The sequence below is a fragment of the Cucurbita moschata genome, unplaced genomic scaffold (genome assembly GCF_002738365.1).
Source record: "Cucurbita moschata cultivar Rifu unplaced genomic scaffold, Cmos_1.0 Cmo_Scf00015, whole genome shotgun sequence".
Classification (NCBI taxonomy): Eukaryota; Viridiplantae; Streptophyta; class Magnoliopsida; order Cucurbitales; family Cucurbitaceae; genus Cucurbita; species Cucurbita moschata.
Genome location: NW_019268531.1, coordinates 3,255,474 through 3,277,912, shown reverse-complemented (window position 1 = coordinate 3,277,912; position 22,439 = coordinate 3,255,474). Strand labels below are relative to the sequence as shown.

Below are 22,439 nucleotides of genomic sequence, written 5' to 3'. Positions count from 1 at the left end.
CACATTGCTCATTCATTGTCCATTATAATGGAACCAACATGTTTTCCTTTTGTATTTTTTTTAAATAATTAATATATGAATATTTTATTCTTCAAATTTTGACAAAAAAAAATTATTCCAGAATTAATGGATTGATATTATGAGCTGTACTATAGTGCAGATTTTCAACGATCTAAGAAAGGAGACAACCCCGATCTTATAAAATTTTATATTCATATTAGAAATTGTTTCCGTAACCAAATTTTTTTCATTTTATTTTATTGCAAAAAATATCATATTTAATTTTTTTTGCCGCGAAACCTTGATTTATTGACCTGTGTGCCATAGTTTATTATTATTTTTATTTTGTTTAAAGATTAATTGATAAAAAAAAATCTAAAAAAATATTTGTAAACTATTAATAATATCTATAATTTATTCTTAAATAAAAACTATTTTTTAAAAATATTATAATGATACGATCTATAACTGGAGTAAGATTAGGATTAAGTTGTTGATAGAATATTTTTGAGATTCCAATCACTCTACAAGATCGTTGATTAAATATCTCAACGAAAGAACACTTATTTGAGATTCCAATCACTTCACACAAGATTGATCATGTCGAGCTTATTGAAAACATGAGCACAAATGGCACATTTGCATTACAGTACAATGGTATCGAAGACGTCCATAGGGCCCATAAAATCCTACCCGCCACCCGGTGCCGCCATCGCTGCAACTGTGAATATCTCAACGGCGACTCTTCCTCCACCGTTTCTTCATCACTGCAACTGTGAAAACCATTATTGCCACTTCGTTTCTTCAGCTCCAAAGTTCCCGCAAATAAATGTCGATTCTCCCAATTCCTCTTGCAATTCCGAGCCCTCTTCGTCCGCCCTTATTCTCTCTCTCTGTCTCTGGCTGGTTCAAACCACCTCTCTTACTTTCCCAATCGAATTCCGATCGCTTCTTAGGCTACAACCCTAATTCGAATGGGCGTAGATCCAAGAAAGATAAGCAGCTGCTTAAGGCTTGGCTGTGCCGCGAACGCCAGATATATGAGATGCGTAAGCGGGCTGAGTTTAAGACGGCTGTCTCCGAGCTGGAGAGGCCGTAGGAGACAGTTCCTAGGAGTCATTTCAGTGTGGCTATCATTTTGGCTGAAGAGGAAAGTTCCAATTTGACTCTGTAGTAGAATTGCTGCAGTGAACTGGAAAGGCCACCATGATGAGTTTTTTTGGCTGATCATTGTCTCATAGGCTGGTTAGCTGAGGTAGATGCTACTTTTCAAAGTACGTATGTTATACATTCTTGAGCATATCCTGTTTACATGTGTAGTTTTTGAGATGACTGAGAAATACTTTATTTTCATATCCCCTTTAAATGTCTTGTATAATGCACTAGCTTAGTAACTCTTTTAGTTCTATCTATTTACTCTACAATTTCGTTACTTTAAGTGTGAGATTCCATATTGGTTGAGGAGGAGAATATAACCGTCTTTATAAGAGTGTAGAATCCTCTCTCTAGCTGAAACATTCTTTATAAGAGTGCAGAAACCTCTCCCTAGCACCCTAGCATACACGTTTTAAAAACTTTGAGGGGAAGCACGAAAGGGAAAGCCAAAAGAGACAATATCTGCTAGCGGTGGGTTTGGGGCGTTACAAATGGTATTAGAACTAGTCACTGGGCGATGTGCCAGTGAGGAAGCTGAAACCCGAAGGGGGTGGACACAAGGCGGTGTGCCATCTAGGAAGCTGAGCACCGAAGGAGGGTGGACACGAGGCGGTGCGCCAGCAAGGATGCTGAGTCTTGAAGGAGGGTGGACACGAGGTAGTGTGCCAGCAAGGACGTTGGGCCCCGAAGGGGGGTGGATTAGGGGGTCCTACATCAATTAGAGAAGAGAACGAGTGCCAGTAAGGACGCTGGGCCCCGAAGGGGGGTGGATTGTGAGATCCTACGTCGATTGGGGAGGAGAATGAAACATTCTTTATAAGTGAGTAGTGTTGAACACAACTCACTATGTGAAACACTCGCACACTTTATTAAGACCAATCGTTCGGGGGTGGATTGTGAGATCCCATATCGATTGGGGAGGAGAATGAAACATTCTTTACAAGTGCGTAGTGTTGAACACAACTCTCTGTGGGAAATACTCGTACACTTTATTAAGACGAATCGAGAAGCACACTTTATTAAGACCAATCGAGAAGAGATTTACAAAAACTCTGTAGAAACTACTTTGTATTGCTTGGGATTTCTTGGGATGATAAATATAGTCACTCATACAATGGTTGGGCTTAACTCTATTGGGCTAGTGATGATATTTTAAACACGTAGGAACCTCTCCCTAGCAGATGCATTTTAAAAACCTTAAGAGGAAGCCTATAAGGAAAAGCCCAAAGAGAACAAATCTCTCCCTAGCAAATGCATTTTAAAAACCTTGAGAGCAAGCCTGAAAGGAAAAGCCCAAAGAGAATAGTGTAGCGCTACGAGCTTGGTAGGCTGATGTTAGTTTAGTTAGATTCTCCTTTCATAAAAGCATAAAAAAAGTAGGAGAGATTTTATAACTGCAGAATGCTTCAACCATGAACGGACATGACATTCAACTTTTTGTGGCAATCAAGCTTAACAAGAGAATCCAAAAACTTATAGAAACAGTAAATGAGAAATTCACCATGTAAAATTGTCGCAACAGTTTCAATGGTTTTCTATTAGACCTGTACCTGATTGATCGAACCATCTTACTGATAAGGCAAACCCGAAGTTATTTTATTGAATTCAGAATTTTTTATGCTCCCAAAATTTGTCTAAAAGCCTTTATCACAGTCATCTAAACTTTGTTTAAACAAATGCTCATCAAATGCTCCTATCTTTAGCTTGTGTTGGAGCTCCAACCATCCAAATGCTCATCAAATGCTGTTTAGTGTTTACTCATGCCCGGGCAGTGCCCATGTATTTGCATATTTGTGGGTTGCTCTTTTCATGGCATTTTGGAAATTAGCAGCATGGCGTGGACAGCCTTTCTCAAAGTACATCAACACTGTCTAATAAGGAAGAAGGCATTTCCGACTTGGAGCCGCCAGTCAAAATTTGATTCTCTTTAGCAGTTTTTCTTGAGGTGCATTGGTTGCTCACATCTCTAAGTGGTTATTTTCTTCTTCATAGAATTCATCTTCTTTACCAGTAAATAATGATGTCTCAAATGATCAAGTCCGCCACTTAATTGTATTTTCTTTTCCTTTTTTATTTTCTATTGAATTCAACTTTGAAGTCTCAAGGACTTCATGAAGAATAATACAACTGTTATTATTGGGATTGGTAAAAGAGTGGGTTTGGCCTGATCTATGGATCTCAGATAATATTCTTGCTCAAAGTTTCCCAGGCTATTGAATACCTCAGTGTTGGAATGCTTAAAACAATGATTGATTACTGGATCTAAGAACAAATCTGATGATGAAGATTTAGAATGACTGATCCTTATGGATCTAGGGGTAAAAATAAAAACTGTACTCAAAATTTACGGACCAAAAAGGTATATTTTTTTTATTAAATGTTTCTTTCAATTTTATCTTTCAGGCCTTAACAGTTAATACTATGAAAAAATTCAAGGCCGATATCCAGACATGCTACTTCAACTAAATTGGTGTATGCAGATTATGTCTTGCACCCTTTATGAGTTTATGGCCCCAACCTTTAGGAGAAAAAGCTGAGATCCTTTGGTTTAATGTTATGTGAGCGACCTTTAGTTGTAGTGGCTGGAGAAGAAGAGAAGAATTCATGTATAGATTTTCAGGATTTGGGGTAAGTTTGGGCGTCTGTTGAAATCCAATTGTGTATGTCATAGAATCTGTACAAATGCTCTCTTATATTCCCCAGCAATAACTTGAAGAATTTTTCTGAAGGAACTAAGCATGTGGGTGGGAGATATTTGGGACACCCACCAATATGTATTCTTCTTCGTCTATGATCACTATCAATGGGAACGCGTCTTATAATTCCTTAGGTTTTCGTATATTTCATTATTGGACTTGAAACTCTACATTTCTTATCATTTGCAAATGGAGGAAAGAAGAAGAAGAAACAATACCATTTGAGCATTAAGGAGTATTATACAATTCAAGTCAACCATGAAACCCAAATGAGCTTCATTTTCTTATCTGCGATCCCATAGCTGACCCTAGGTCTATCCTCCAGGGGATTCATATTGTGGACTCCGAAATGGATTGAATGCTGTCATACTTTGGATGAAAACAGGGCTTCTGGCTATCTACTTATTCCAAATCAATCTATTTTTTAATGTTTCCCCTTCTTGGAGCATCATGTCCTGGACACCTTCTTGTGCATTTCCCTTTTGCTTCCTGTTATTGGTTTAATTATCTTGGAAGCTTTTGGTTGGTCTCTGACGCTCCCTAACAACAGTTTTGATCTCCATCTGTTTTGGTGGGTCGCCCCTTCACTGTGTCCAAAGAAGATTTTGTGGCGGTGAAAGGAACAGTCATATTTTCAGTGATATCTCCTCTTCTTTTGATCGTTTCATGGACTCTGTTCTTTCTACTGCTTTGTTTTGTTGCGAAAATAGGCATCCTTTTTAATCATTATAGTTTATCTCTTTTAGTCTCCAATTGGAGAGCTTTCTTGTAATTTACCAATAGCTGTTGGAGTTCTTGCTCCTTTATTTCACAAGTCAATGATATACTCACAAGTATATCAGATTACTTGGTTCTGACCTTGTGGTTGATATCTTAAAATTAAGAGCCCGAATTTCTTATTGTCAATCTTTGTAATTGAGTGCTAAGTAATGGATTGGTGGCGAAGTCACATTTGGTAGCTAGCAATCTCTTTATACCTTTAGTCATTTAATGGCCTCGCATCTATTGATTGACTTGTATTGATAATATTAATGGCGCACATATCTCATGCACTCTATGTCAAATAGACGTATAGGAACTCTAGCATGCTTAGCCTGATAAATTGGAGATATCATTTTCCACAGGGATGGAATGTCTTGACTGGACAAAATCGCTGTACATTTGTTGATGGTTCATTTGTCTTCTTAGCCTAAGAAATATGTTCAATTGGTCCAATAAGATGAATCCATAGTGCCTTTAATATTAACCAATAACCATCAAAATCCCTTCCATCTTCTGGTTTCCACATCCCTTCAATCTTCCGGTTTCCACATCTTTTACATAAAGTGTATTTGCATTGTGGGTTTTTGTGCATCTCTTCTTTAAGCCACTCAAGTTTATCTCAGTGGATTTTGGGTTCTGTCACAAAATGCCACTAGTGGTATTGTTAGATAAGAAATTTGCATGTTGCAAAATAGTTTTTGTCATTGGCTCTTGGTAAGAAGTTGACTTCTGCATAGGTGGGCGGCTATTTCAACCTTCTTGCTTGAGTAGGAAGAATCCATGGATCTCTTGGATAAAGAATAAGATATATTCATCCTGCTATCTCATGGATCTCTTGCATAAACAGCTCGAAAGTGTTTTTAGATTTCAAAAGCTCTCATGGCTTTCTAGGCATTGAGAATTGGTAAGAACTGGTTTATTGTCGAGTTTTATGATCTGTCTCGAAGATAAGGCACTAATCTGAAGCAGTAAACTCCCTTTTATTTGACAAATATAGATTGTCCAGCTACCATTGTAATCACTTCTATTTAATGGATTACTCTGTTTCTTTACAGCATCGGCCTCCAGAAGGTTCAGAACCAGAATACAGATTCCTTATCTTTCATTCGTGCTTAAAGCACCAGCAATCAAAGACCAACGCACGTTCCACAGAGACCCCAATCACAGTAAGTCATTATTATGGCATTGACTGACCAATCTTGGTTTGGATTACTTGGGATCACCATCTCTTTCTCCTACTTGGATAAGGTAAATTTCTTTTGAAGGGTCGTCTTCAACTATCAGAATGATTCAGACCCAAAAGTTTTTCTCTTTTGTGGGCCAGGCAGGTATGTTCTTCTAAGTTGAAACTTTGGTATTGTGACAGTCTAAACCCACCGCTAGCCGATATTATCCTTTTTAGGCTTCCCCTCAAGGTTTTTAAAACGCGTTTGTTAGGGAGAGGTATCCACACCCTTATAAAGAATGCTTTGTTCCCCTTTCCAACTAACGTGGGATCTCACAATCTACTCCCTCAGCGTCCTTGCTGGCACTCGAGCCTCTCTCCAATCGATGTAGAATCTCATAATCCACCCCCTTTGGGGGCCCAACGTTCTCGTTGGTACACTGCTCGGTGTCCACTCCCTTGGTTGGAGAGGGGGGTAGATTATGAGATCCCACGTTGGTTGGGGAGGGGAACAAAACATTCCTTACAAGGGTGTGAAAACCTCTCTCTAACAGACGCATTTTAAAATCGTGAGGCTGACGGCGATACATAACGGGCTAAAACGAACAATATGTAGTTGCAGTAGGCTTGGATGGTTGACATAATAAACTATTATGTGTTTAGGATAGGATCGTCCCCTCCACTTAGGAGGAAGAGTTCCAATCTTACTGATGATTGAGGGGACAACACAAGCCACAAGCCACTACCCCTTGTATTAGTTGATATGATATGGCCAAACTATGAACACTACACGTTCTTTAGCTCTAAAGATGATTCCGAGTCAGCTACCAATATATTGTCCTGTCGTTTTTTGTGGTGTTAATCCAAAGAATGCCTTTTTGGGGTTAATTATGAGCCATACGTTTATGCTAATTTGTTGTTTGTTTTGGTTTAATATTTTTCATTTAGATGTAAAAGGAATACCAATTAGGTGTCTCAAGGTTATGGATTCTCTCTCTTTTTTCTTTTTCCTTTTTATCTTGTTGGATTTTGTCGTTAGAAAGTGAATATTATTTGTGCGTAGCTACCAAATTATACACCCCAAAACTACTCATTACCGTAAGAAATTGCCCGAAATTTTTACATGTTATGAGAAAAACAGAATCGTTATTACGTGCATTTTTACCATAATATTTGGGAGTCGCTATTAAAACACGATGAAAAGAACTCAGCCTTAATGGAAAAAGCTGTATAACTAGTGGAAAACATTTAATTTCAGCTTAAAATAATATAGTATTCAAAAGTTAGGATCAAGTTATATATTAATTATTTATAAAGTTGGATGTCGGCAGCGGCTAGAACCTACCTTATCATTCAAGTCTATCTCTTATCCATAGCCTTCGTCATATACCATACGAACTTAGGTACCATTGAACTCAACTTGTAGGGTCAAATAAATAAAGTTGTACGCTTTTGTTACTTAGTACAAACTCGTGTGCAATCATATTTATCACGAAACATAAAGTCAGCTTAGGTATGCAATTAGTTAGTACTCTTCAACATCAACTAAGTTGCATACGTGGGTAACTATAAATGTCTCATCGCTATCAAACATGAGGGAAGCAACCTCAAGCTTGAACAACTTAAGATAACGGTATCGTGAGACAAACATAGATGACTCGTAGCTATTCTAAAGGTCTAAAGAAGGCATGAAAAGAAGGAAAAAGAAGTGGTGGGTTTGGAGATAACGTTGTATCCTAACTCTTTGACTCAAGATTTGGAATATATTCCTGAAAACAAAAAGTGGGAAAGTTTTAGAAAGCAATTTAAATTTAGGAATGAATGGAAAATAAAATAAAATTTTAAGTGCAGGGAGAATCTGAGTGAGAATGATGGATTTGACCTCCATGAATCTCACACGCATTGCCAAACCCAAAACCAAAGCAGCTGCTGCAGCTGCTGTTGCTGCTTGTTGCCTTTGATTGTTCCTTTTTCCAACAAAATGACAAATTTTCATCTCTCTGAAGTAGAGTTTTGCTGTTCTTCATCTTTCTCCCTTCTCTTTTGATCTCATTTTTTTAGACAAGAAACAATAGTTCTTCATTTTGGGTGCATCTGATCTTGGCTTGAGAGCATTAGTGGTATCGCTAACATGCTACCACAAATTTTAAGGGTTCTTCGTCATCATTAGAGTCTCAACTCTATTGCAAATGTGAAGTATATTCCGCTTATCATCTTCATTCTGTCTCCACGAATCTAACGTTTATAATGTTTAAAATTTAGATACATTAGTCAAAATCTCTTTTGAGTTGATCTATGAACCATTAAGTACGTATAACCGTCCAATCCTACCACTAACAAATATTGTCTTTTTTAGCCCATTACGTATTGCCGTTAGCCTCACGGTTTTAAAACGTGTATATTAGGGAGATGTTTTCACACCCTCATAAGAAATGTTTCATTCTCCTCTCCAACCGACGTGGGATCTCACAATTCACCCCCTTATTGGCCAAATGTTTCGTTCTTCTCTCCAATCGATGTGGGATCTCACAATTCACCCCCTTAATGACCAAAAGTCTTGTTGACACCCCATTCGGTGTTTGGCTATGATGCTATTTGTAACAGCCCAAGTCTACCGCTAATAAATATTGTCTGTTTTGACTTGTTACATATTGTCGTTAGGGAGAGGTTTCTACACCCTTGTAAAGAATGTTTTAAAACGCGTTTGTTAGAGAGAGGTTTCCACACCGCTATAAAGAATGTTTTGTTCCTATCTGTAGCCGATATGGGATCTCAATCACAAGCGATCTGAAGAAGATGATTATTATCCAAATACAAAATAGGTTTTAGAATTATCCAAATACAAAATAGGTTTTAGAATTAAGTTGTGTAAGGCTGAGATTGAATGATGATTGAATTTAAAGAAATTCAATTTGGGCTTGTTTTAATTATACATATAGATTTGACATTGTATCTATCATTATCATTCACTTGGAAGTCAACATATAATGCTCCACTAGAGGCCGCAATAAAACCTCACACACTATTGAATTTGATCATATGGCTAAGCCATTAGGTGGGTGAGACAGGACATTTAAAGATCTTCTAAAACAAATTGATATCATCTTTAAAGAGAGTGGTATGACCACAATCAAAAGTAAACCCACCTAATCTCTTCAACCTTACCCACTTAATCACTCCAAAAAAAAAAAATGACAGGAGAGTTCATATGACTCGATAACTCGAATTATCTAAACTACATTTTGATTGGGTTACACAATTTAGGTTGGGTTGAATTTTTAAAAAACCAATAATTCCCTTCAATTCACGGGTTATAATTTTTTTTTGTTGAGTCAACCTCTAATACTAAAAAATATGATTACACTCGAATCCAGCCAATTAAGTTGCTAAACGAGCATCACCGATCCAGCCAATTTTGGTTAATTTACTTTTTGTTCTAAAGTTGAAGCATCATTAAGGATGATATTGGTTAATTGCATCATCCATCATATTATTAGAGGCAAAAATAATTTTTAAAAAAAATTAATCAACAAATTTAATGTCCATGATTATCCCATCTCATTAAACACAAGAACAGGGATTCCTTCTTTGTCCTTCTAGATTTCATAATTAATAAAGTAATTAATAGACGATGGTGGGTGAAATAATTTTTTATTTATTCATATTCTATTAAAAATGTGATTAATTAAAAAAAAGTTATTAAACGAGTGAATGATTAGGGCAAAATTAAGGGCCAATTACATGGGAGACAGCTTTTAATTTATTAAATATTTTCAGTGGGTGAAAATGCTTCATTTTTTTAAATTTTTTAAAGTTTCTTAATGGCTGATATGTTTGACTTCAATATTATATTTTAATTTTTATCTAAAAAAAAAACAAATTCAACACAAAATTAAAAAATAAGGGGTAAATTAATTAACTTATACAATTTAGGTACCTTTTAATTTTAATTTTGTTTTTAATAGATTCGTAATTTTTAGAAAAAATAAGGGGTAAATTTGTAATTTAAAAAATGTTGGGGCTTATATAAGGAGTGGAAAGTGGAGCAAGTAGAGTCCAAGATACTGGGCGGTTGTTGTCCACATCCAACTTATTGGGAGAACTGACAACCAAATGTGTGAGATGTCGAAAAGCTTGGAGTGTGAAGCTAATGGCGGCGATGACAAATGGGTTGCTGATTCTTCTCTTGATTACAAAGGGAGGCTGCCTCTCCGAGCTTCCACCGGCGCTTGGAAAGCCTCTCTGTTCATCATCGGTATAACGCACTACTTCTTCCTCTGTTCTTCACCGGTGGATCAATTTTTGATTAATTATTAACAAAATTGAAATTTGGGATTGCAGCCATCGAGTTCGGTGAGAGGCTGAGCTATTTTGGGATCGCTTCGAGTTTGATTATATACCTAACCAAGGTGCTTCATCAAGAGCTGAAGACGGCGGCGAGAAGCGTCAATTACTGGGCCGGTGTCACCACTTTGATGCCTCTGCTCGGCGGCTTTCTCGCCGACGCTTACTTCGGCCGCTACGCCACCGTTCTCCTCTCTTCCGTTATCTACGTTTTGGTCGGTTTCATTTTCAATACCCCATTTGATTATTATTATTATTATTACCCAATTTTAAGATGTGAGTGATTGTTGAAACAGGGGTTGACTCTGTTAACCATGTCGGCGTTCGTTCCAAGTTTCAAACCCTGTGGAGGCGATGATCAGGTGTGCCCGGAGGCACGGAAGAGCCATGAGATCATCTTCTTCCTCGCAATTTACATGATCTCCATAGGAACTGGTGGGCACAAGCCATCTCTCGAGAGCTTCGGAGCCGACCAATTCGATGACGATCATTCGGAAGAACGGAAGAAAAAAATGTCTTATTTCAATTGGTGGAATTTCGGGCTCTGTTCTGGCCTCTTGTTTGGCGTTACCATCATTGTTTATATCCAGGATCACTTCGGGTGGGGAACTGCAGATGTCATTCTAACGGCGGTGCTGGTGGTTTCTGTCGTGATTTTTGTCGCCGGCCGCCCGTTTTATCGGTACCGAAAGCCATCTGGAAGCCCCTTGACGCCGTTGTTGCAGGTTGTTGTGGCGGCCATTCGGAAGAGAAAGCTTCCACTCCCTTCCAATCCTTCTTTATTGCATGAATTTCCCAGGACAGCTAATAACGCCGCCCATGGGAGGTTCTTGTGCCATACCCAAAACCTCAAGTAAGCAATCAAATCAAAATATTATTTTTATTTAGTGTTTAAGAGGGTTAGACGAATCGGACTCTCCACAATGGTATGATATTGTCCACTTTGAGTATAAGCTCTCATGGCTTTGCTTTGGGCTTCCCCAAAAAGAGTCATAACAATGCAGTTACTATTCCTCACTTCTAAACCCATGATCATTCTCTAAATTAGTGCAGTTGGGACTTCCATCATTCAACAAAGATAACCCACTCGCTAATTTAGGAAATGGTCATGAAATTAAAAAATATTCTTTTCTCTTGTGGAGAGAGTCATGATTCCTAACACGGTATAAGAGCTATGCCCTTAACTTAACTGTGTTAATAGAATTCTCTAATGTTGAATAAAGAAGAGTCTCGAAGGTATAGTCAAAAGTGACTCACAAAGAAGAGTCTGGAAGTTGTAGTCAAAAGTGACTCAAGTGTCGAATAAATTGTATACTTTGTTTGAGAACTCTAGAGAAGGAGTCAAGCCTCGATTAATGGGAAGCTGTTCAAGGGCTCGATAGGTCTTAGGGGAGGCTCTTAATGTTACTATGTTCGAGGGAGGGCTCCATAGGTCTCAGTGGAGGATGAATACATCTTCATTGGTATGAGACATTTTGAGGAAGCCGAAAAAGATAATATCATATCATTGTGGATAAGCCTGATTTCTAACCCGAGTAGAAATTAAGTTAAGAAAATTAAACTCAAATTTGAATGTCCTAAATATTGTGCAATAACAAAATTGTTGATTGGGTAATAGATTTCTAGACAAAGCGGCGGTTTATGAAGACAAGGGGGGATCGGCGGAGAAGCAAAGTCCATGGCGGCTAGCGACGGTGACGAAGGTGGAAGAAATGAAGCTAATATTGAACATGATACCCATTTGGTTGGCGACTCTGCCGTTCGGAGTCACCATAGCTCAAACCTCGACGTTCTTCATAAAACAAGCCGCCAACTTGAACCGGAAGATGGGCGACGGTTTGATCCTCCCGCCGACCACCATCTTCTGCCTGACTGCCATAGGAATGATCGTGTCCCTCACCATTTATGATAAGCTGTTGGTGCCCATGCTCCGACGAGCCACCGGCAACGAGAGAGGTATTAACATCCTCCAAAGAATAGGCATCGGAATGCTTTTTGTGATTGCTACAATGATCATTGCAGCCTTGGTTGAGCATAAGAGACTCCAGGTATTCTTAAACCATTTTTTACAACTTCCCCCGCTTCAAAACTAAGCTTGAAATCTCTCCTCAATAAATGTGTTTTAAAACAGTAAAGGTGACAGTGATACGTAATGGGATAAAACGGACAATATCTACTAGTGATAGATTTAGTCGGTTGCAAATAGTATCAGAATTAGTCACCGGAGTAGTATGCAAGAGAGGACACTGGGGGCCGATATCAGAGCTAGTCACCAAGCGGTGTGTTAGCGAGGATGCTAGGCCCCAAAAGGGTGAATTGTAAAATCTCATATTACAGATGTTAGTTGAACACGACCCTCCACAATGGTATGATATTGTCCATTTTGAGCATAATCTCTCGTGACTTTGCTTTGAGCTTCCCCAAAATGCCTCATTACCAATGTAGAGAGTATTCTTTGATTATAAACCATGATCATTTCCTAAATTAGCCGACGTGGACTTCCATCATCCAACCTATTGGCATGGCTAAGTTTGAGTTTTTAATTAAAGAATACTCTCTCAATTGGTACAAGGCCTTTTGGGGAAGCTCAAAGGAAACATATGAGAGATTATGCTCAAAGTGTACAATATCATACAATTGTGGAGAGTCGTGTTCATCTAACAAACGATACCTAAGGTATCAAAGTTAGTCACCAAGCAAGGTACCAGCAAGAATGTTGGGCGCCCAAATGGGTGGATTGTAAAATCTCATATCGGTTGGAGAGAGGAACAGAGCATTCAATGATACGTAATCGGTATCAGAGCTAGTCACCAAGCGGTGTGCCAGCGAGGATGCTGGCCCCAAGGGATGGATAGTAAGATCTCATATAAGTTGGAAAGAGACTACTCTGACACTTAATTTAAACAAATTAAAAACTTTTTAAAGAAATGACACTAATTAAATTTGTAATTAAACCAAAGTTGTGTAACAATGAATTACAAGGTTTTGCCCAATTTTGAACCAGGTGGTGGCTGAAAACCCAAAAACAGGCTCCCTAACAATGTCCGTATTCTGGTTAGCTCCACAGTTTCTGATCATCGGATTCGGCGACGGCTTCGCCATCGTCGGCCTCCAAGAGTACTTCTACGACCAAGTTCCCGATTCAATGAGAAGCCTCGGCATCGCATTTTACCTCAGCGTAATAGGGGCCGGAAGTTTTCTCAGCAGCTTGCTCATCACGGTGGTCGACGACATAACCAGGCGGACCGGTAAAAGCAGTTGGTTTGGCAAGGACCTCAACAGCAGCCGCCTCGACAAGTTCTACTGGCTCTTGGCCGCCGTCACAGCCGCAAATCTCTGCGTCTATATACTCATCGCTCGCCGCTACTCTTACAAGAACGTGCAGCGGCGCGTGTGCGTCGCCGATTCTAACGAAGATGAAGCGCGTGAAAATGGAGAGTCCATGGCTTAAGACTAATTGGGACGCGTTTTGGCTTTGGTATTATATAGTGACTAATGGAGATTTTAGTGTATATTTTTAAGGGGTAAAATAGTAATTATGTATTTTAACAAAAATAAAGTTGCTATCTAATTATGTGTAACCATTTTTATTAGTAATAATAACTAATAAGGATCATCCTCCTCTGTCGTCTTATAAAAAGTATTTTTTAGTAAGAGATTTTCACGTCTTTATAAGGAATATTTTGTTCCACTATCCAACCGATATAGGATCTCACAATCCACCCTTCTTGGCCGTCCAATGTCCTCTTTGGCACGCCACTCGATGTTTGACCATGATATCATTTATAACAATGCAAGCTCACTCTTAGTAGAAATTATCCATTTTTACTCGTTATATATTATTGTCAGTTTCACGATTTTAAAATGTGTTTATTAGGGAGAGATTTACACCTTGTATGTATAAGAGTTATAAATTTAGGAAAAAAATTGAAATTTATTAAAACATATTAAATTTAAAAATGAACATATTAAAGAAAAGAGAGAGGGTGTGAAAAGGTAGGCAGCAGTCAGTAAAAATACCAAATTGTCCTAGAGAAACGAGAATTTACCGCATTAAAAAAGGGTAGATTTGGTGGGTGAAGGCAGTAAATAGCCGCCAACAGTGACTGTGACATTAATTACGTGCATCATCAACCCCTGTCTGAATCCGCGATTCGAGGATTCATCGGACGGTTAAGGAACATAATTAAGGATACCTCTTCCTTAGCTAAGGGCATTGAGTCCCTTATTAATTGGGTAAAGTTGCCTTTCTTTTTCACCTACATTTACTCTCCCCATCATCTCATCACATGACGTCACTCCAAAGTTTTTTTTTTTTTTTTTTTTTTACCCCATGGTAACTTTATTTCCTTGTTCATTTCCCGATGTTCATTAGGGGACCCAAAGGTATGATCTTGACCCAAATCACATGTGAGTTGAAACCCTCTCTAAATACGTAATACGATTTGAGTTTGAGAAAAGATTAGAATTTGATAACGGAGTCGAGGGATAATATAATATTGAAAAGTTAAAAGTTATATCAAAATAACTTAGTCGGTCCTGTGCGCATGATTTTATCTCGTCCGTTCCAACGATCTCTTGTAACCTAACGCCTCTAGGTCAAACCCAATACAAGCTTGTTGACCAAACAACAAATTGCCAGATCTTACAACTAAGTCCAATAGATTACTTTTCTAATATGTTAGATTTTACCTATAGAGTAAAACGACATATTTTTTTTATAAAAGTGAAAAACTCTCTCTAATAGACACAGAGCCAATATCTATGACATAATTTTTTTATTATTATTATTGGTTTGTAACATAACATTAATTAATTTTCTATAAATTAAAAAATATCTAAACATAAAACTAGATGATATTTTGATGAACGAAATATTCTAAAATAATTATAACAAAAATTAGAATAATATTATTGAAAGGTTAAAGTTAAATAAAATAAAATAAAAACAATAGAATATTAAAAAGTCTAAGGCCAAATAGGAATAAAGCATACAATATGTTTCATTCCTAGAGAAAGCATTTAAAAGGAAAAAAAAAAAGAAAAAAAAGCCAAACTATAAAAAAGTACTTATGCCAAAAATGTTTATATTCTTTTAAAAGTTACCATCTTACTTTAAACTTTTTACCTAAAATATTTATTTACTTATTGCCCTTCGGTTTCGACCAGAAAAAAAGAAGGTAAATTAAGAGTAACAGTGATTTAGAATAAAAATAAAAATTTAAAAATCGACACATAATTAGTGAGACCCATGAAATTAGGAGGACAAAGAAACCTTCCATGTTTTTATTCCTACGTGCTATTTCGATATTCATCATCGTAAAGCTACCAATGATACGTAACAAGTCGGTAAAAAGTGAAAGAGGTTACGCCAATTTCGAGCAAATTGGTAACGTATTATTACATGTGAAAGAGAGAGATGAGGACGTCACCTGAGACACCGCCAGCTCCCTCAACAGTGCCCCACTTTGTTGTTTTTTTTTTTTTTTTTTTCCAATTTGACCAAAAAAAAAAAAAAGACTGACATTTTTGGAAAATTGTTGATATTTTGTCTAACTTACTACCGCTCTGGGATGTCTTAAAAGCACTCAGTTCTGGATATTTTGACCATACAATCCCATTCACTATCAACCAAATTTCTCCCACAATCTACTCTTTTTCAGAATTATCGTCCTCGTTGACACACCATTCGTTAGTATGGTGGTGTAAGGATGACACAGACAAGATGGGACCAAAAATATTTATTGTGATTCAATTTAGTACGTTTCCCGAGCCCATTTCAATGATGGGGTATCATCGTCAAATTTAAATCCTTTCGTTTATTTTTTTATTAAAAACATAAAAGAAAATATTAACGTTTCCATTTTAGCAAGTATATTCTCAGGCTTATTTAACTAAAATTATATATAAAATAAATAAATAAATAATGGTCAAAATGAGTTGATGGGTGAAGAGTGTGTGTGTGTTGAAAGGGGTAGTTTGTATCCAGGACTTTTGTACGATGTATTTTGAATTTTTGTCATTTCTTCTTCGTTTTTTCTTTATTTTATTTATTCCCATCTTCCTAAATTTTATTATATTTACATCTACTCATTCATACTTTCCAAACTCAGATTCAACCTTCCAACTTTTTAACATTTTTTGTACTATCTTCAAAAAAAAAAAAAAAAAAAAAAAATCTTTTGAGGATCTTAATCGGTCAAAAACTAACCAATTCAGTCGTTTCGTTTGTCCTGTGTTAATACATTTTCACATAAACGTATAAACAATTCATTTCTTTTAAGTCACGTCCTAAGTAGCATTGAGTTTCAAAATCGTTCCAAAAATTAAAAAGAATATCATTTATAATAATAATAATAATAAACATAAACACAGTAAAAATGGATAATATGAAACAATAAATATAATTAAAAGTCGAAAAAAAAAACATTCAAAGATATCTTCTAAAAAAAACACAGAAAGGAGGGGTTTGAAGTGAATTAGATTCTCCTGGTACAGGAACCCAATGGATAAGTGGAGAGCAATGGGTAAGTGATCCAAAAAAAATCTCTGTTTTTATTCTACACCCACCACACATTTCACTCCCGATGCAAACATGTTATACCTGCTAGCAGTGAACTTAGAAAGTTGCACAGGTTAAAAGAGTGGAATTTGATTATTTTACCGGGAATAGCCGGTTGCCCAGTTCTTGTCCAGAAGTGTGAAACCCTATTAAGAGATGGAAGAGAGAGAAAAAGAAAAAAAGATGGGATTTTTATTTGAGTGGTAACTTGTGAAAGAGTGTATGAAATTAAAATTTGTTTGTTACAGAAACTGATAGAGAGAATCCCACGCCTCCAATCCTCAATCACTTCTGAATTTTGCAGCAACCCACCTTCTCTCTCTCCTCTCTCTACAATATTATATATCCAAAATTGTGTTGGGTTTGTTGTTTGAGTCGGCCATGGCGGAGGGTTTTGAACTCTACCATGTCCCACAGCAAAGCAGGCGAGACAAGCTGAGAGTAGGAGTTGGGAGTGGCGCTACTAATAATCCCAATTTCCTTCCTTTATATCATCATCATGGTGGTGGTGGTGGTGGTGGTGATGATGATGATCCCTCTTCTTTAATTTCCCCCGATTTTGATTTTCATCAAAACCCCTCTTTTAATCTTCATAATCATAATCATTACCCTCCCACTCCCACTCCCACTCCCCCGGCTGCTTTCGCCACCGCCGCCCACCATCTCCCCCCGCTCCTCCCCGACCAACAACCACCCTTGTCCCTTGACCTCAACCTCCAACACCGCTACGCCTCTTCCCCCGCCCCTCTTCTTACCTCCAAATTCTTGAAGCCAGCTCAGCAGCTACTCCACGACCTATTCCACTACGCCGACAAGTTCCCGCCTGATTCCCCCCTTGTTGACCCTCTTCTTCACAGCTTGGGCGCTGATATTCCCACCGCCGCTCTTCATCATCACCCCACCGACGATGGAATTGAAAGCCGGAGGAGAAAATCTAGGCTTATTACCATGCTCGACGAGGTACTTCTTTTAATTACATAATCATACAACATATTATTATTATTTTTTTTCCCTTTAAATTTTAATTTAATTTAATTCAATTGCTCTCTTGTTCTCCATTGCTTAATACTTTATATACATGCATTTTAATATAATTACTTCTTACCAAATGAAATGACTTTCACCGGTTGACGTGACGGATTTTGATTGGACTAACGTATTAAATTTAAGTTAATACTATAGCCTAGCCTGCCAATTAATTTGTTAAATTAATTTATATAAAAAAGATGTCAAATGGAATCCATGATTGACTCTTAACTACTATAAAGTTTGGATTTTTATTTTATTTTATTTTCCATAAAGAAAGATCTTAGTATAATTTGGATGTTGGGCATTGGTTAAACCGACATGGAATATGTTAATTTGTTTGGTTATTAAATTAATGGGGTTTTGAATTTGAAATAATCTCTCTTATTTTATGTGCATTAGATTCTTTTTTGTACTGAGGAGCTGAGGATCAAATGTGTGGTCTTTGATGTTTTAAACAACATATGTCTTTTTTAGATAAAGTTAATGAAAGGGAATATATGCACAAACATCCATTGTTTCTTATGTTTCTTATTTAAGCTGTCTGATCCACCGCACAATCTCGGTTAAACCAAGGTTAAGAGGATAGATATGTTTGTTGTCTAAAGTCGTTTAAAAAGGGAATCTATTTTAAAGAAACTTTCAATGCTTTCATCATCGTGATATTCTGTTGTTTAAGTCGTTGAATAGATGTCTTAATCACTGAGCTGTGTTCATAGCCTAGTTGCTAGATTCGTTTTTCTTTAAATCTTTTATGGAATTCTTGTATCTTGGATACGTGCGCGGCCGTGTAGGAAGAGAGAAGTACCCGATTTCTAAATCAGACTAAAAATTTCAATATCAATACTTTAATAAGCAAAAGTTTCAAAATTTAGTGATTTGAAATGGTATCAAATCAGGCATGGATTGTAATTTTGTTGATTCTCTATTGCACAGGTTTATAGAAGATATAAGCTATACTATCAGCAGATGCAGGCAGTGGTGACAACATTCGAGTACGTTGGTGGGCTTGGCAATGCAGCTCCCTACGTGAACTTAGCCGTGAAAGCTATGTTTAAGCACTTCAGATTCTTAAAGAATGCCATTGCCGACCAGCTCCAATTGAACAAGCAGCATCAGCAGCCGCCGCCGCCTTATAACCCGTATTGTCAAAGATCTATTCACAACAACAGTGGGGGATTCGTGGATCACCAACCCGTTTGGCGCCCGCAGAGAGGCCTCCCCGAGAGTGCTGTCACCGTCCTACGAGCTTGGCTGTTTGAACATTTCCTCCATCCGTAAGAATTGTGTGGAAGAATATGAATGAAATGATTGAGCTTATTGTTAACCTATCAACTTAGCCTTTGGTTTTTTACCTTGCAGTTATCCTACGGATACCGACAAGCTCATGCTGGCTAACCAGACTGGTCTCTCGCGAAGCCAGGTGTGTTTCATCCCTATATTGATTAATATAAAATAATGTCAAAAATACACTAGGACAATATTTACTTGCAGGTGAGCTGTTACATTTATAATCTCAAAAATACACCTAGGACAATATTTACTTGCGATAGGTTTGAGCTGTTACAAATGGTATTAGAACCAGACATTGGGCTGTGTGTCAGCGATGGCATTGGGCCCTCTAAGGGAGTGGATTGTGAGATAAAATCTTGAGGAAAAGTTGAAAGAGAAAATACAAACAGAACAATATCTGCTAGCGGTGGGCTTGAATTATTACAAATGGTATCAAAGTCAGACACCGGGCGGTGTGCCAACAATGACGTTGGCCCTCTAAGAGGTGGATTGTGAGATCCAACATTGATTAGAGAGGGGAACGAAACATTTCTTATAAGGGTGTTGAAACCTCTATTTAGTGGACGCGTTTTAAAACCTTGAGGGGAAGCCCAGAAGAAAAGCCCAAAGAGGACAATATTTACTAGCGATGGGTTTGTGCTGTTACGAATGTTATTAGAGCTAGACACCGGGCGGTGTGACAGCGAGGACATTGGACTCCCTAAGGGGGTGGTTGTGAGATCCTACGTGGGTTAGAGAGGGGAACGAAATATTTCTTATGAGGGTGTGGAAACCTCTGTTTAGTGAATGCATTTTAAAACCTTGAGGGGAAGCCCGGAAAAAAAGTCCAAAGAAGATAATATCTACTGGCGGTAAGTTTGTGCTGTTATAAATGTTATCAGAGCTAGACACTGGGCGGTGTGCCAGCAAGGACGTTGAACTCCCCGAGGGGGTGGATTGTAAGATCCCACGTTGATTGGAGAGAGGAACGAAACATTGTGGAAACCTCTTTCTAATAAACTCGTTTTAAAATCTTGAAGGGAGGAAATGTTCAGAGAGGATAATATTTACTAGTCGTGGGTTTGGACGGATTATATTAAATTGTGGTGGGAGTTTTGTTCAGGTATCAAACTGGTTCATCAATGCAAGAGTGAGGCTATGGAAGCCAATGGTGGAAGAAATCCACATGCTAGAAACAAGGGAAGCTCAGAAATCTCAGCACAGGGACGCCAATAATGGAACTCCCTTAAACAACAACAACAACGACGACCATCTTTCATCCACAAACCAATCATTGAATAACGCATCTTCTTCAAACCATGACCAACACCCACTCCACTTATCCAACTCCAATTTCTTTCCGACCCACCACCCTCACCCGCCTGCCGGAGCCACCACGATGGGCGCCGGCAACGTTTCCTTAACTCTGGGGCTCCACCAGAATCACGGCGGGATCACTCTCACAGAGCCGTTTCCGATCAATGCAGCTCAGCATTTTAACCTTGGGTTAGAAGCCAACGGTGAAGGGTTTGTAAATGAGTGGTTTTGATTGATGTTTATATATATATATATACATATATGCCTGTGTGTGTGTGGTTTGTTGGGTAAAGATGTTCAATTTAGGACATCATGGGCAGCGAGGTTGTTAATTCAGACATTATACTCACAAATTTTGAGCTACGTGTAAGAATTTTATAATCTGACATGAAATTGGAGTTGGCCTAATTTGTTTCTTTGTAATGTTGAATTACTATATATATATATATACACACATAATGTGTTTATTACAAACTTTCTCAACTTTGTACGAACGAAAATCATTGTGAGATCTCACATTGGTCGGAGAGGGGAACGAAACATTTTTTACAAAGATATGGAAACCTCCTCCTATTAGATTAGTCATATGTGGAAATCACTCCAAGGGAAGTAAGATTGAGATTAACTTGTTGATCGAATATCTCAAGGCAAAAACATTGTTTGAGATTCGAATCACTTCACAAGCAAGATCGATCATGTCTAACTTGAATGATTCTTGTTGATCAAATATCTCAACGTAAGAACACTTGTTTGAGATTCGAATCGCTCCACAAGATCACTCCACAAGCAAGATTGATCTTGTGGAGCTTAAATGATTCAAGTTCTAAACACAGAAATTTGCAACAAAAAAAAAAAAAAAAGAATTTAACTCTCAATAAAGCTAAAATAGAAATTCTATTTCTTATTCCAAAATCTGATGTCTAATCAAACAAAAAAAGAAAGGCTTTATATAGCCTTGACAACCTTAACCTATGTGATATCGTAACTCCCAGATTAAATGGACTAGTAAATGAGAAATACCCATAACCTCCATATTAAAATGACTAGTTAACGGTGGAATATGGTAACTGATGTGGGTTACAATATAATCTTATCTCCCATATTTAAAACTAGCCTGAATATGACAAACAAATAATGAAAGTATAATTAAATAGTGCAATGAATGGAATGTGTTTACTAGTCATTCTTGGACTAGTTTCATAAATTCAACGGAGTTCATTAAATGCAACTTAAAGTGCATTTAATTCATCTTTTTCTTGAAGCTTAACTTTGCACAACATATAAAGGTCTCCAACGTCTTCTATAATTTCCTTTGATAAGCTCATCATAGCTTGAATATAACTGTATAAGGTTTGTTGTAGCTTCTTGGCTCTCGTCCTTGTAATTGGACCTTAAGGTATGGAAATTCCTTGGTCGTAGTTCATATTAACGAGTTTTAAAACCATGAGAATAACAGCTATACATAACGGGTCAATGCAAACAATATCTACTAATAGTGGGACTGAGTTGTTACAAATAGTGTCATAGCTAGTCACCGGACAACGTGTTAGCAGGGATGTTGGGCTCCCAAAGAGAGTGGATTGTGAGATCTCACATTGTTTAGAAAGAGAAATGAAGCATTATTTATAAGGGTGTGGAAACCTCTCCCTAGCCGATACATTTTAAAAATATAAGACGTGACAAAATTAATTTGAAGTAACTTAGACCGATGACCGTTTAAGTACTTCAAAAGCCAATATAATTGCAAGGAAAGAAGCATTTAAAAGAGCCAAGCGGTAAAAGCCTTTTTTTTTTTTTTTATTAAATTTCTTTTGCAAATAAGATATTCAAATATATCATATTATTATTATTATTATTTTAAATACAAACGATACAGCTAAGATTTAGGTGGCATTGCTATGATAATTCAAATTCTCATTCCTATGCTTTAAAGTTTCTTCTAAGAAATTTAAATAAAATTTCATATTATAATAAAGTCTTTTTTTTTTAAAATTAAGTCAACAATTACATTTTATTTTATTTAAGTGGAATAATCGAATATTAATTAATTTATTTTTATATCACATATTTACTATTTAAAAAAAATATATATTAAATTGACTGAAAAACACTAACTTAGTTAAAAAAAAAAAAAAAAGGG

The 22,439-nt window shown here is 37.3% G+C and overlaps 2 protein-coding genes and 1 long non-coding RNA gene across 5 annotated transcripts; all 3 read left to right on the top strand.

Annotated features, from left to right (window-relative positions):
- Positions 1–621: 621 nt before the first annotated feature.
- LOC111453569 lies at positions 622–6,712 on the top strand. Of its 3 annotated transcripts, none has more exons than XR_002712274.1 (3): positions 622–1,274; positions 3,559–3,783; positions 5,669–6,036. It is a non-coding gene; the product is annotated as an uncharacterized LOC111453569 (long non-coding RNA). The 3 variants fall into 3 exon arrangements; XR_002712272.1 differs by lacking the exon at positions 3,559–3,783 and adding an exon at positions 2,859–3,100; XR_002712273.1 differs by lacking the exon at positions 3,559–3,783 and adding an exon at positions 6,442–6,712 and having other exon boundaries at positions 644–1,274; positions 5,669–5,941.
- Positions 6,713–9,844: 3,132 nt separating this feature from the next.
- On the top strand, positions 9,845–13,746 carry LOC111453567 (protein NRT1/ PTR FAMILY 5.6-like). Its single transcript, XM_023094704.1, has 5 exons — positions 9,845–10,033; positions 10,120–10,337; positions 10,419–10,975; positions 11,741–12,170; positions 13,127–13,746. The coding sequence occupies exons 1-5, from the start codon at positions 9,892–9,894 to the stop codon at positions 13,571–13,573; spliced, it is 1,794 nt and encodes a 597-aa protein (XP_022950472.1). The 5' UTR covers positions 9,845–9,891; the 3' UTR covers positions 13,574–13,746.
- Positions 13,747–16,884: 3,138 nt separating this feature from the next.
- On the top strand, positions 16,885–20,722 carry LOC111453568 (BEL1-like homeodomain protein 9). Its single transcript, XM_023094706.1, has 4 exons — positions 16,885–17,644; positions 18,647–18,987; positions 19,073–19,133; positions 20,106–20,722. Exons 1-4 carry the CDS (start codon positions 17,066–17,068, stop codon positions 20,529–20,531), a joined length of 1,407 nt encoding a protein of 468 aa, XP_022950474.1. The 5' UTR covers positions 16,885–17,065; the 3' UTR covers positions 20,532–20,722.
- Positions 20,723–22,439: the final 1,717 nt, after the last annotated feature.

What these genes read in the sequence shown, in the direction of transcription:
- LOC111453567 (XM_023094704.1), top strand. Translation starts at nt 9,892, where the DNA reads ATGTGTGAGATGTCGAAAAGCTTGGAGTGTGAAGCTAATGGCGGCGAT. An exon ending in AGCCTCTCTGTTCATCATCG is followed by an intron (nt 10,034 to 10,119) that starts GTATAACGCACT and finishes TTGGGATTGCAG; the next exon opens with CCATCGAGTTCGGTGAGAGG. An exon ending in TTGAGCATAAGAGACTCCAG is followed by an intron (nt 12,171 to 13,126) that starts GTATTCTTAAAC and finishes ATTTTGAACCAG; the next exon opens with GTGGTGGCTGAAAACCCAAA.
- LOC111453568 (XM_023094706.1), top strand. Translation starts at nt 17,066, where the DNA reads ATGGCGGAGGGTTTTGAACTCTACCATGTCCCACAGCAAAGCAGGCGA. An exon ending in TTATTACCATGCTCGACGAG is followed by an intron (nt 17,645 to 18,646) that starts GTACTTCTTTTA and finishes TCTATTGCACAG; the next exon opens with GTTTATAGAAGATATAAGCT. An exon ending in CTGGTCTCTCGCGAAGCCAG is followed by an intron (nt 19,134 to 20,105) that starts GTGTGTTTCATC and finishes AGTTTTGTTCAG; the next exon opens with GTATCAAACTGGTTCATCAA.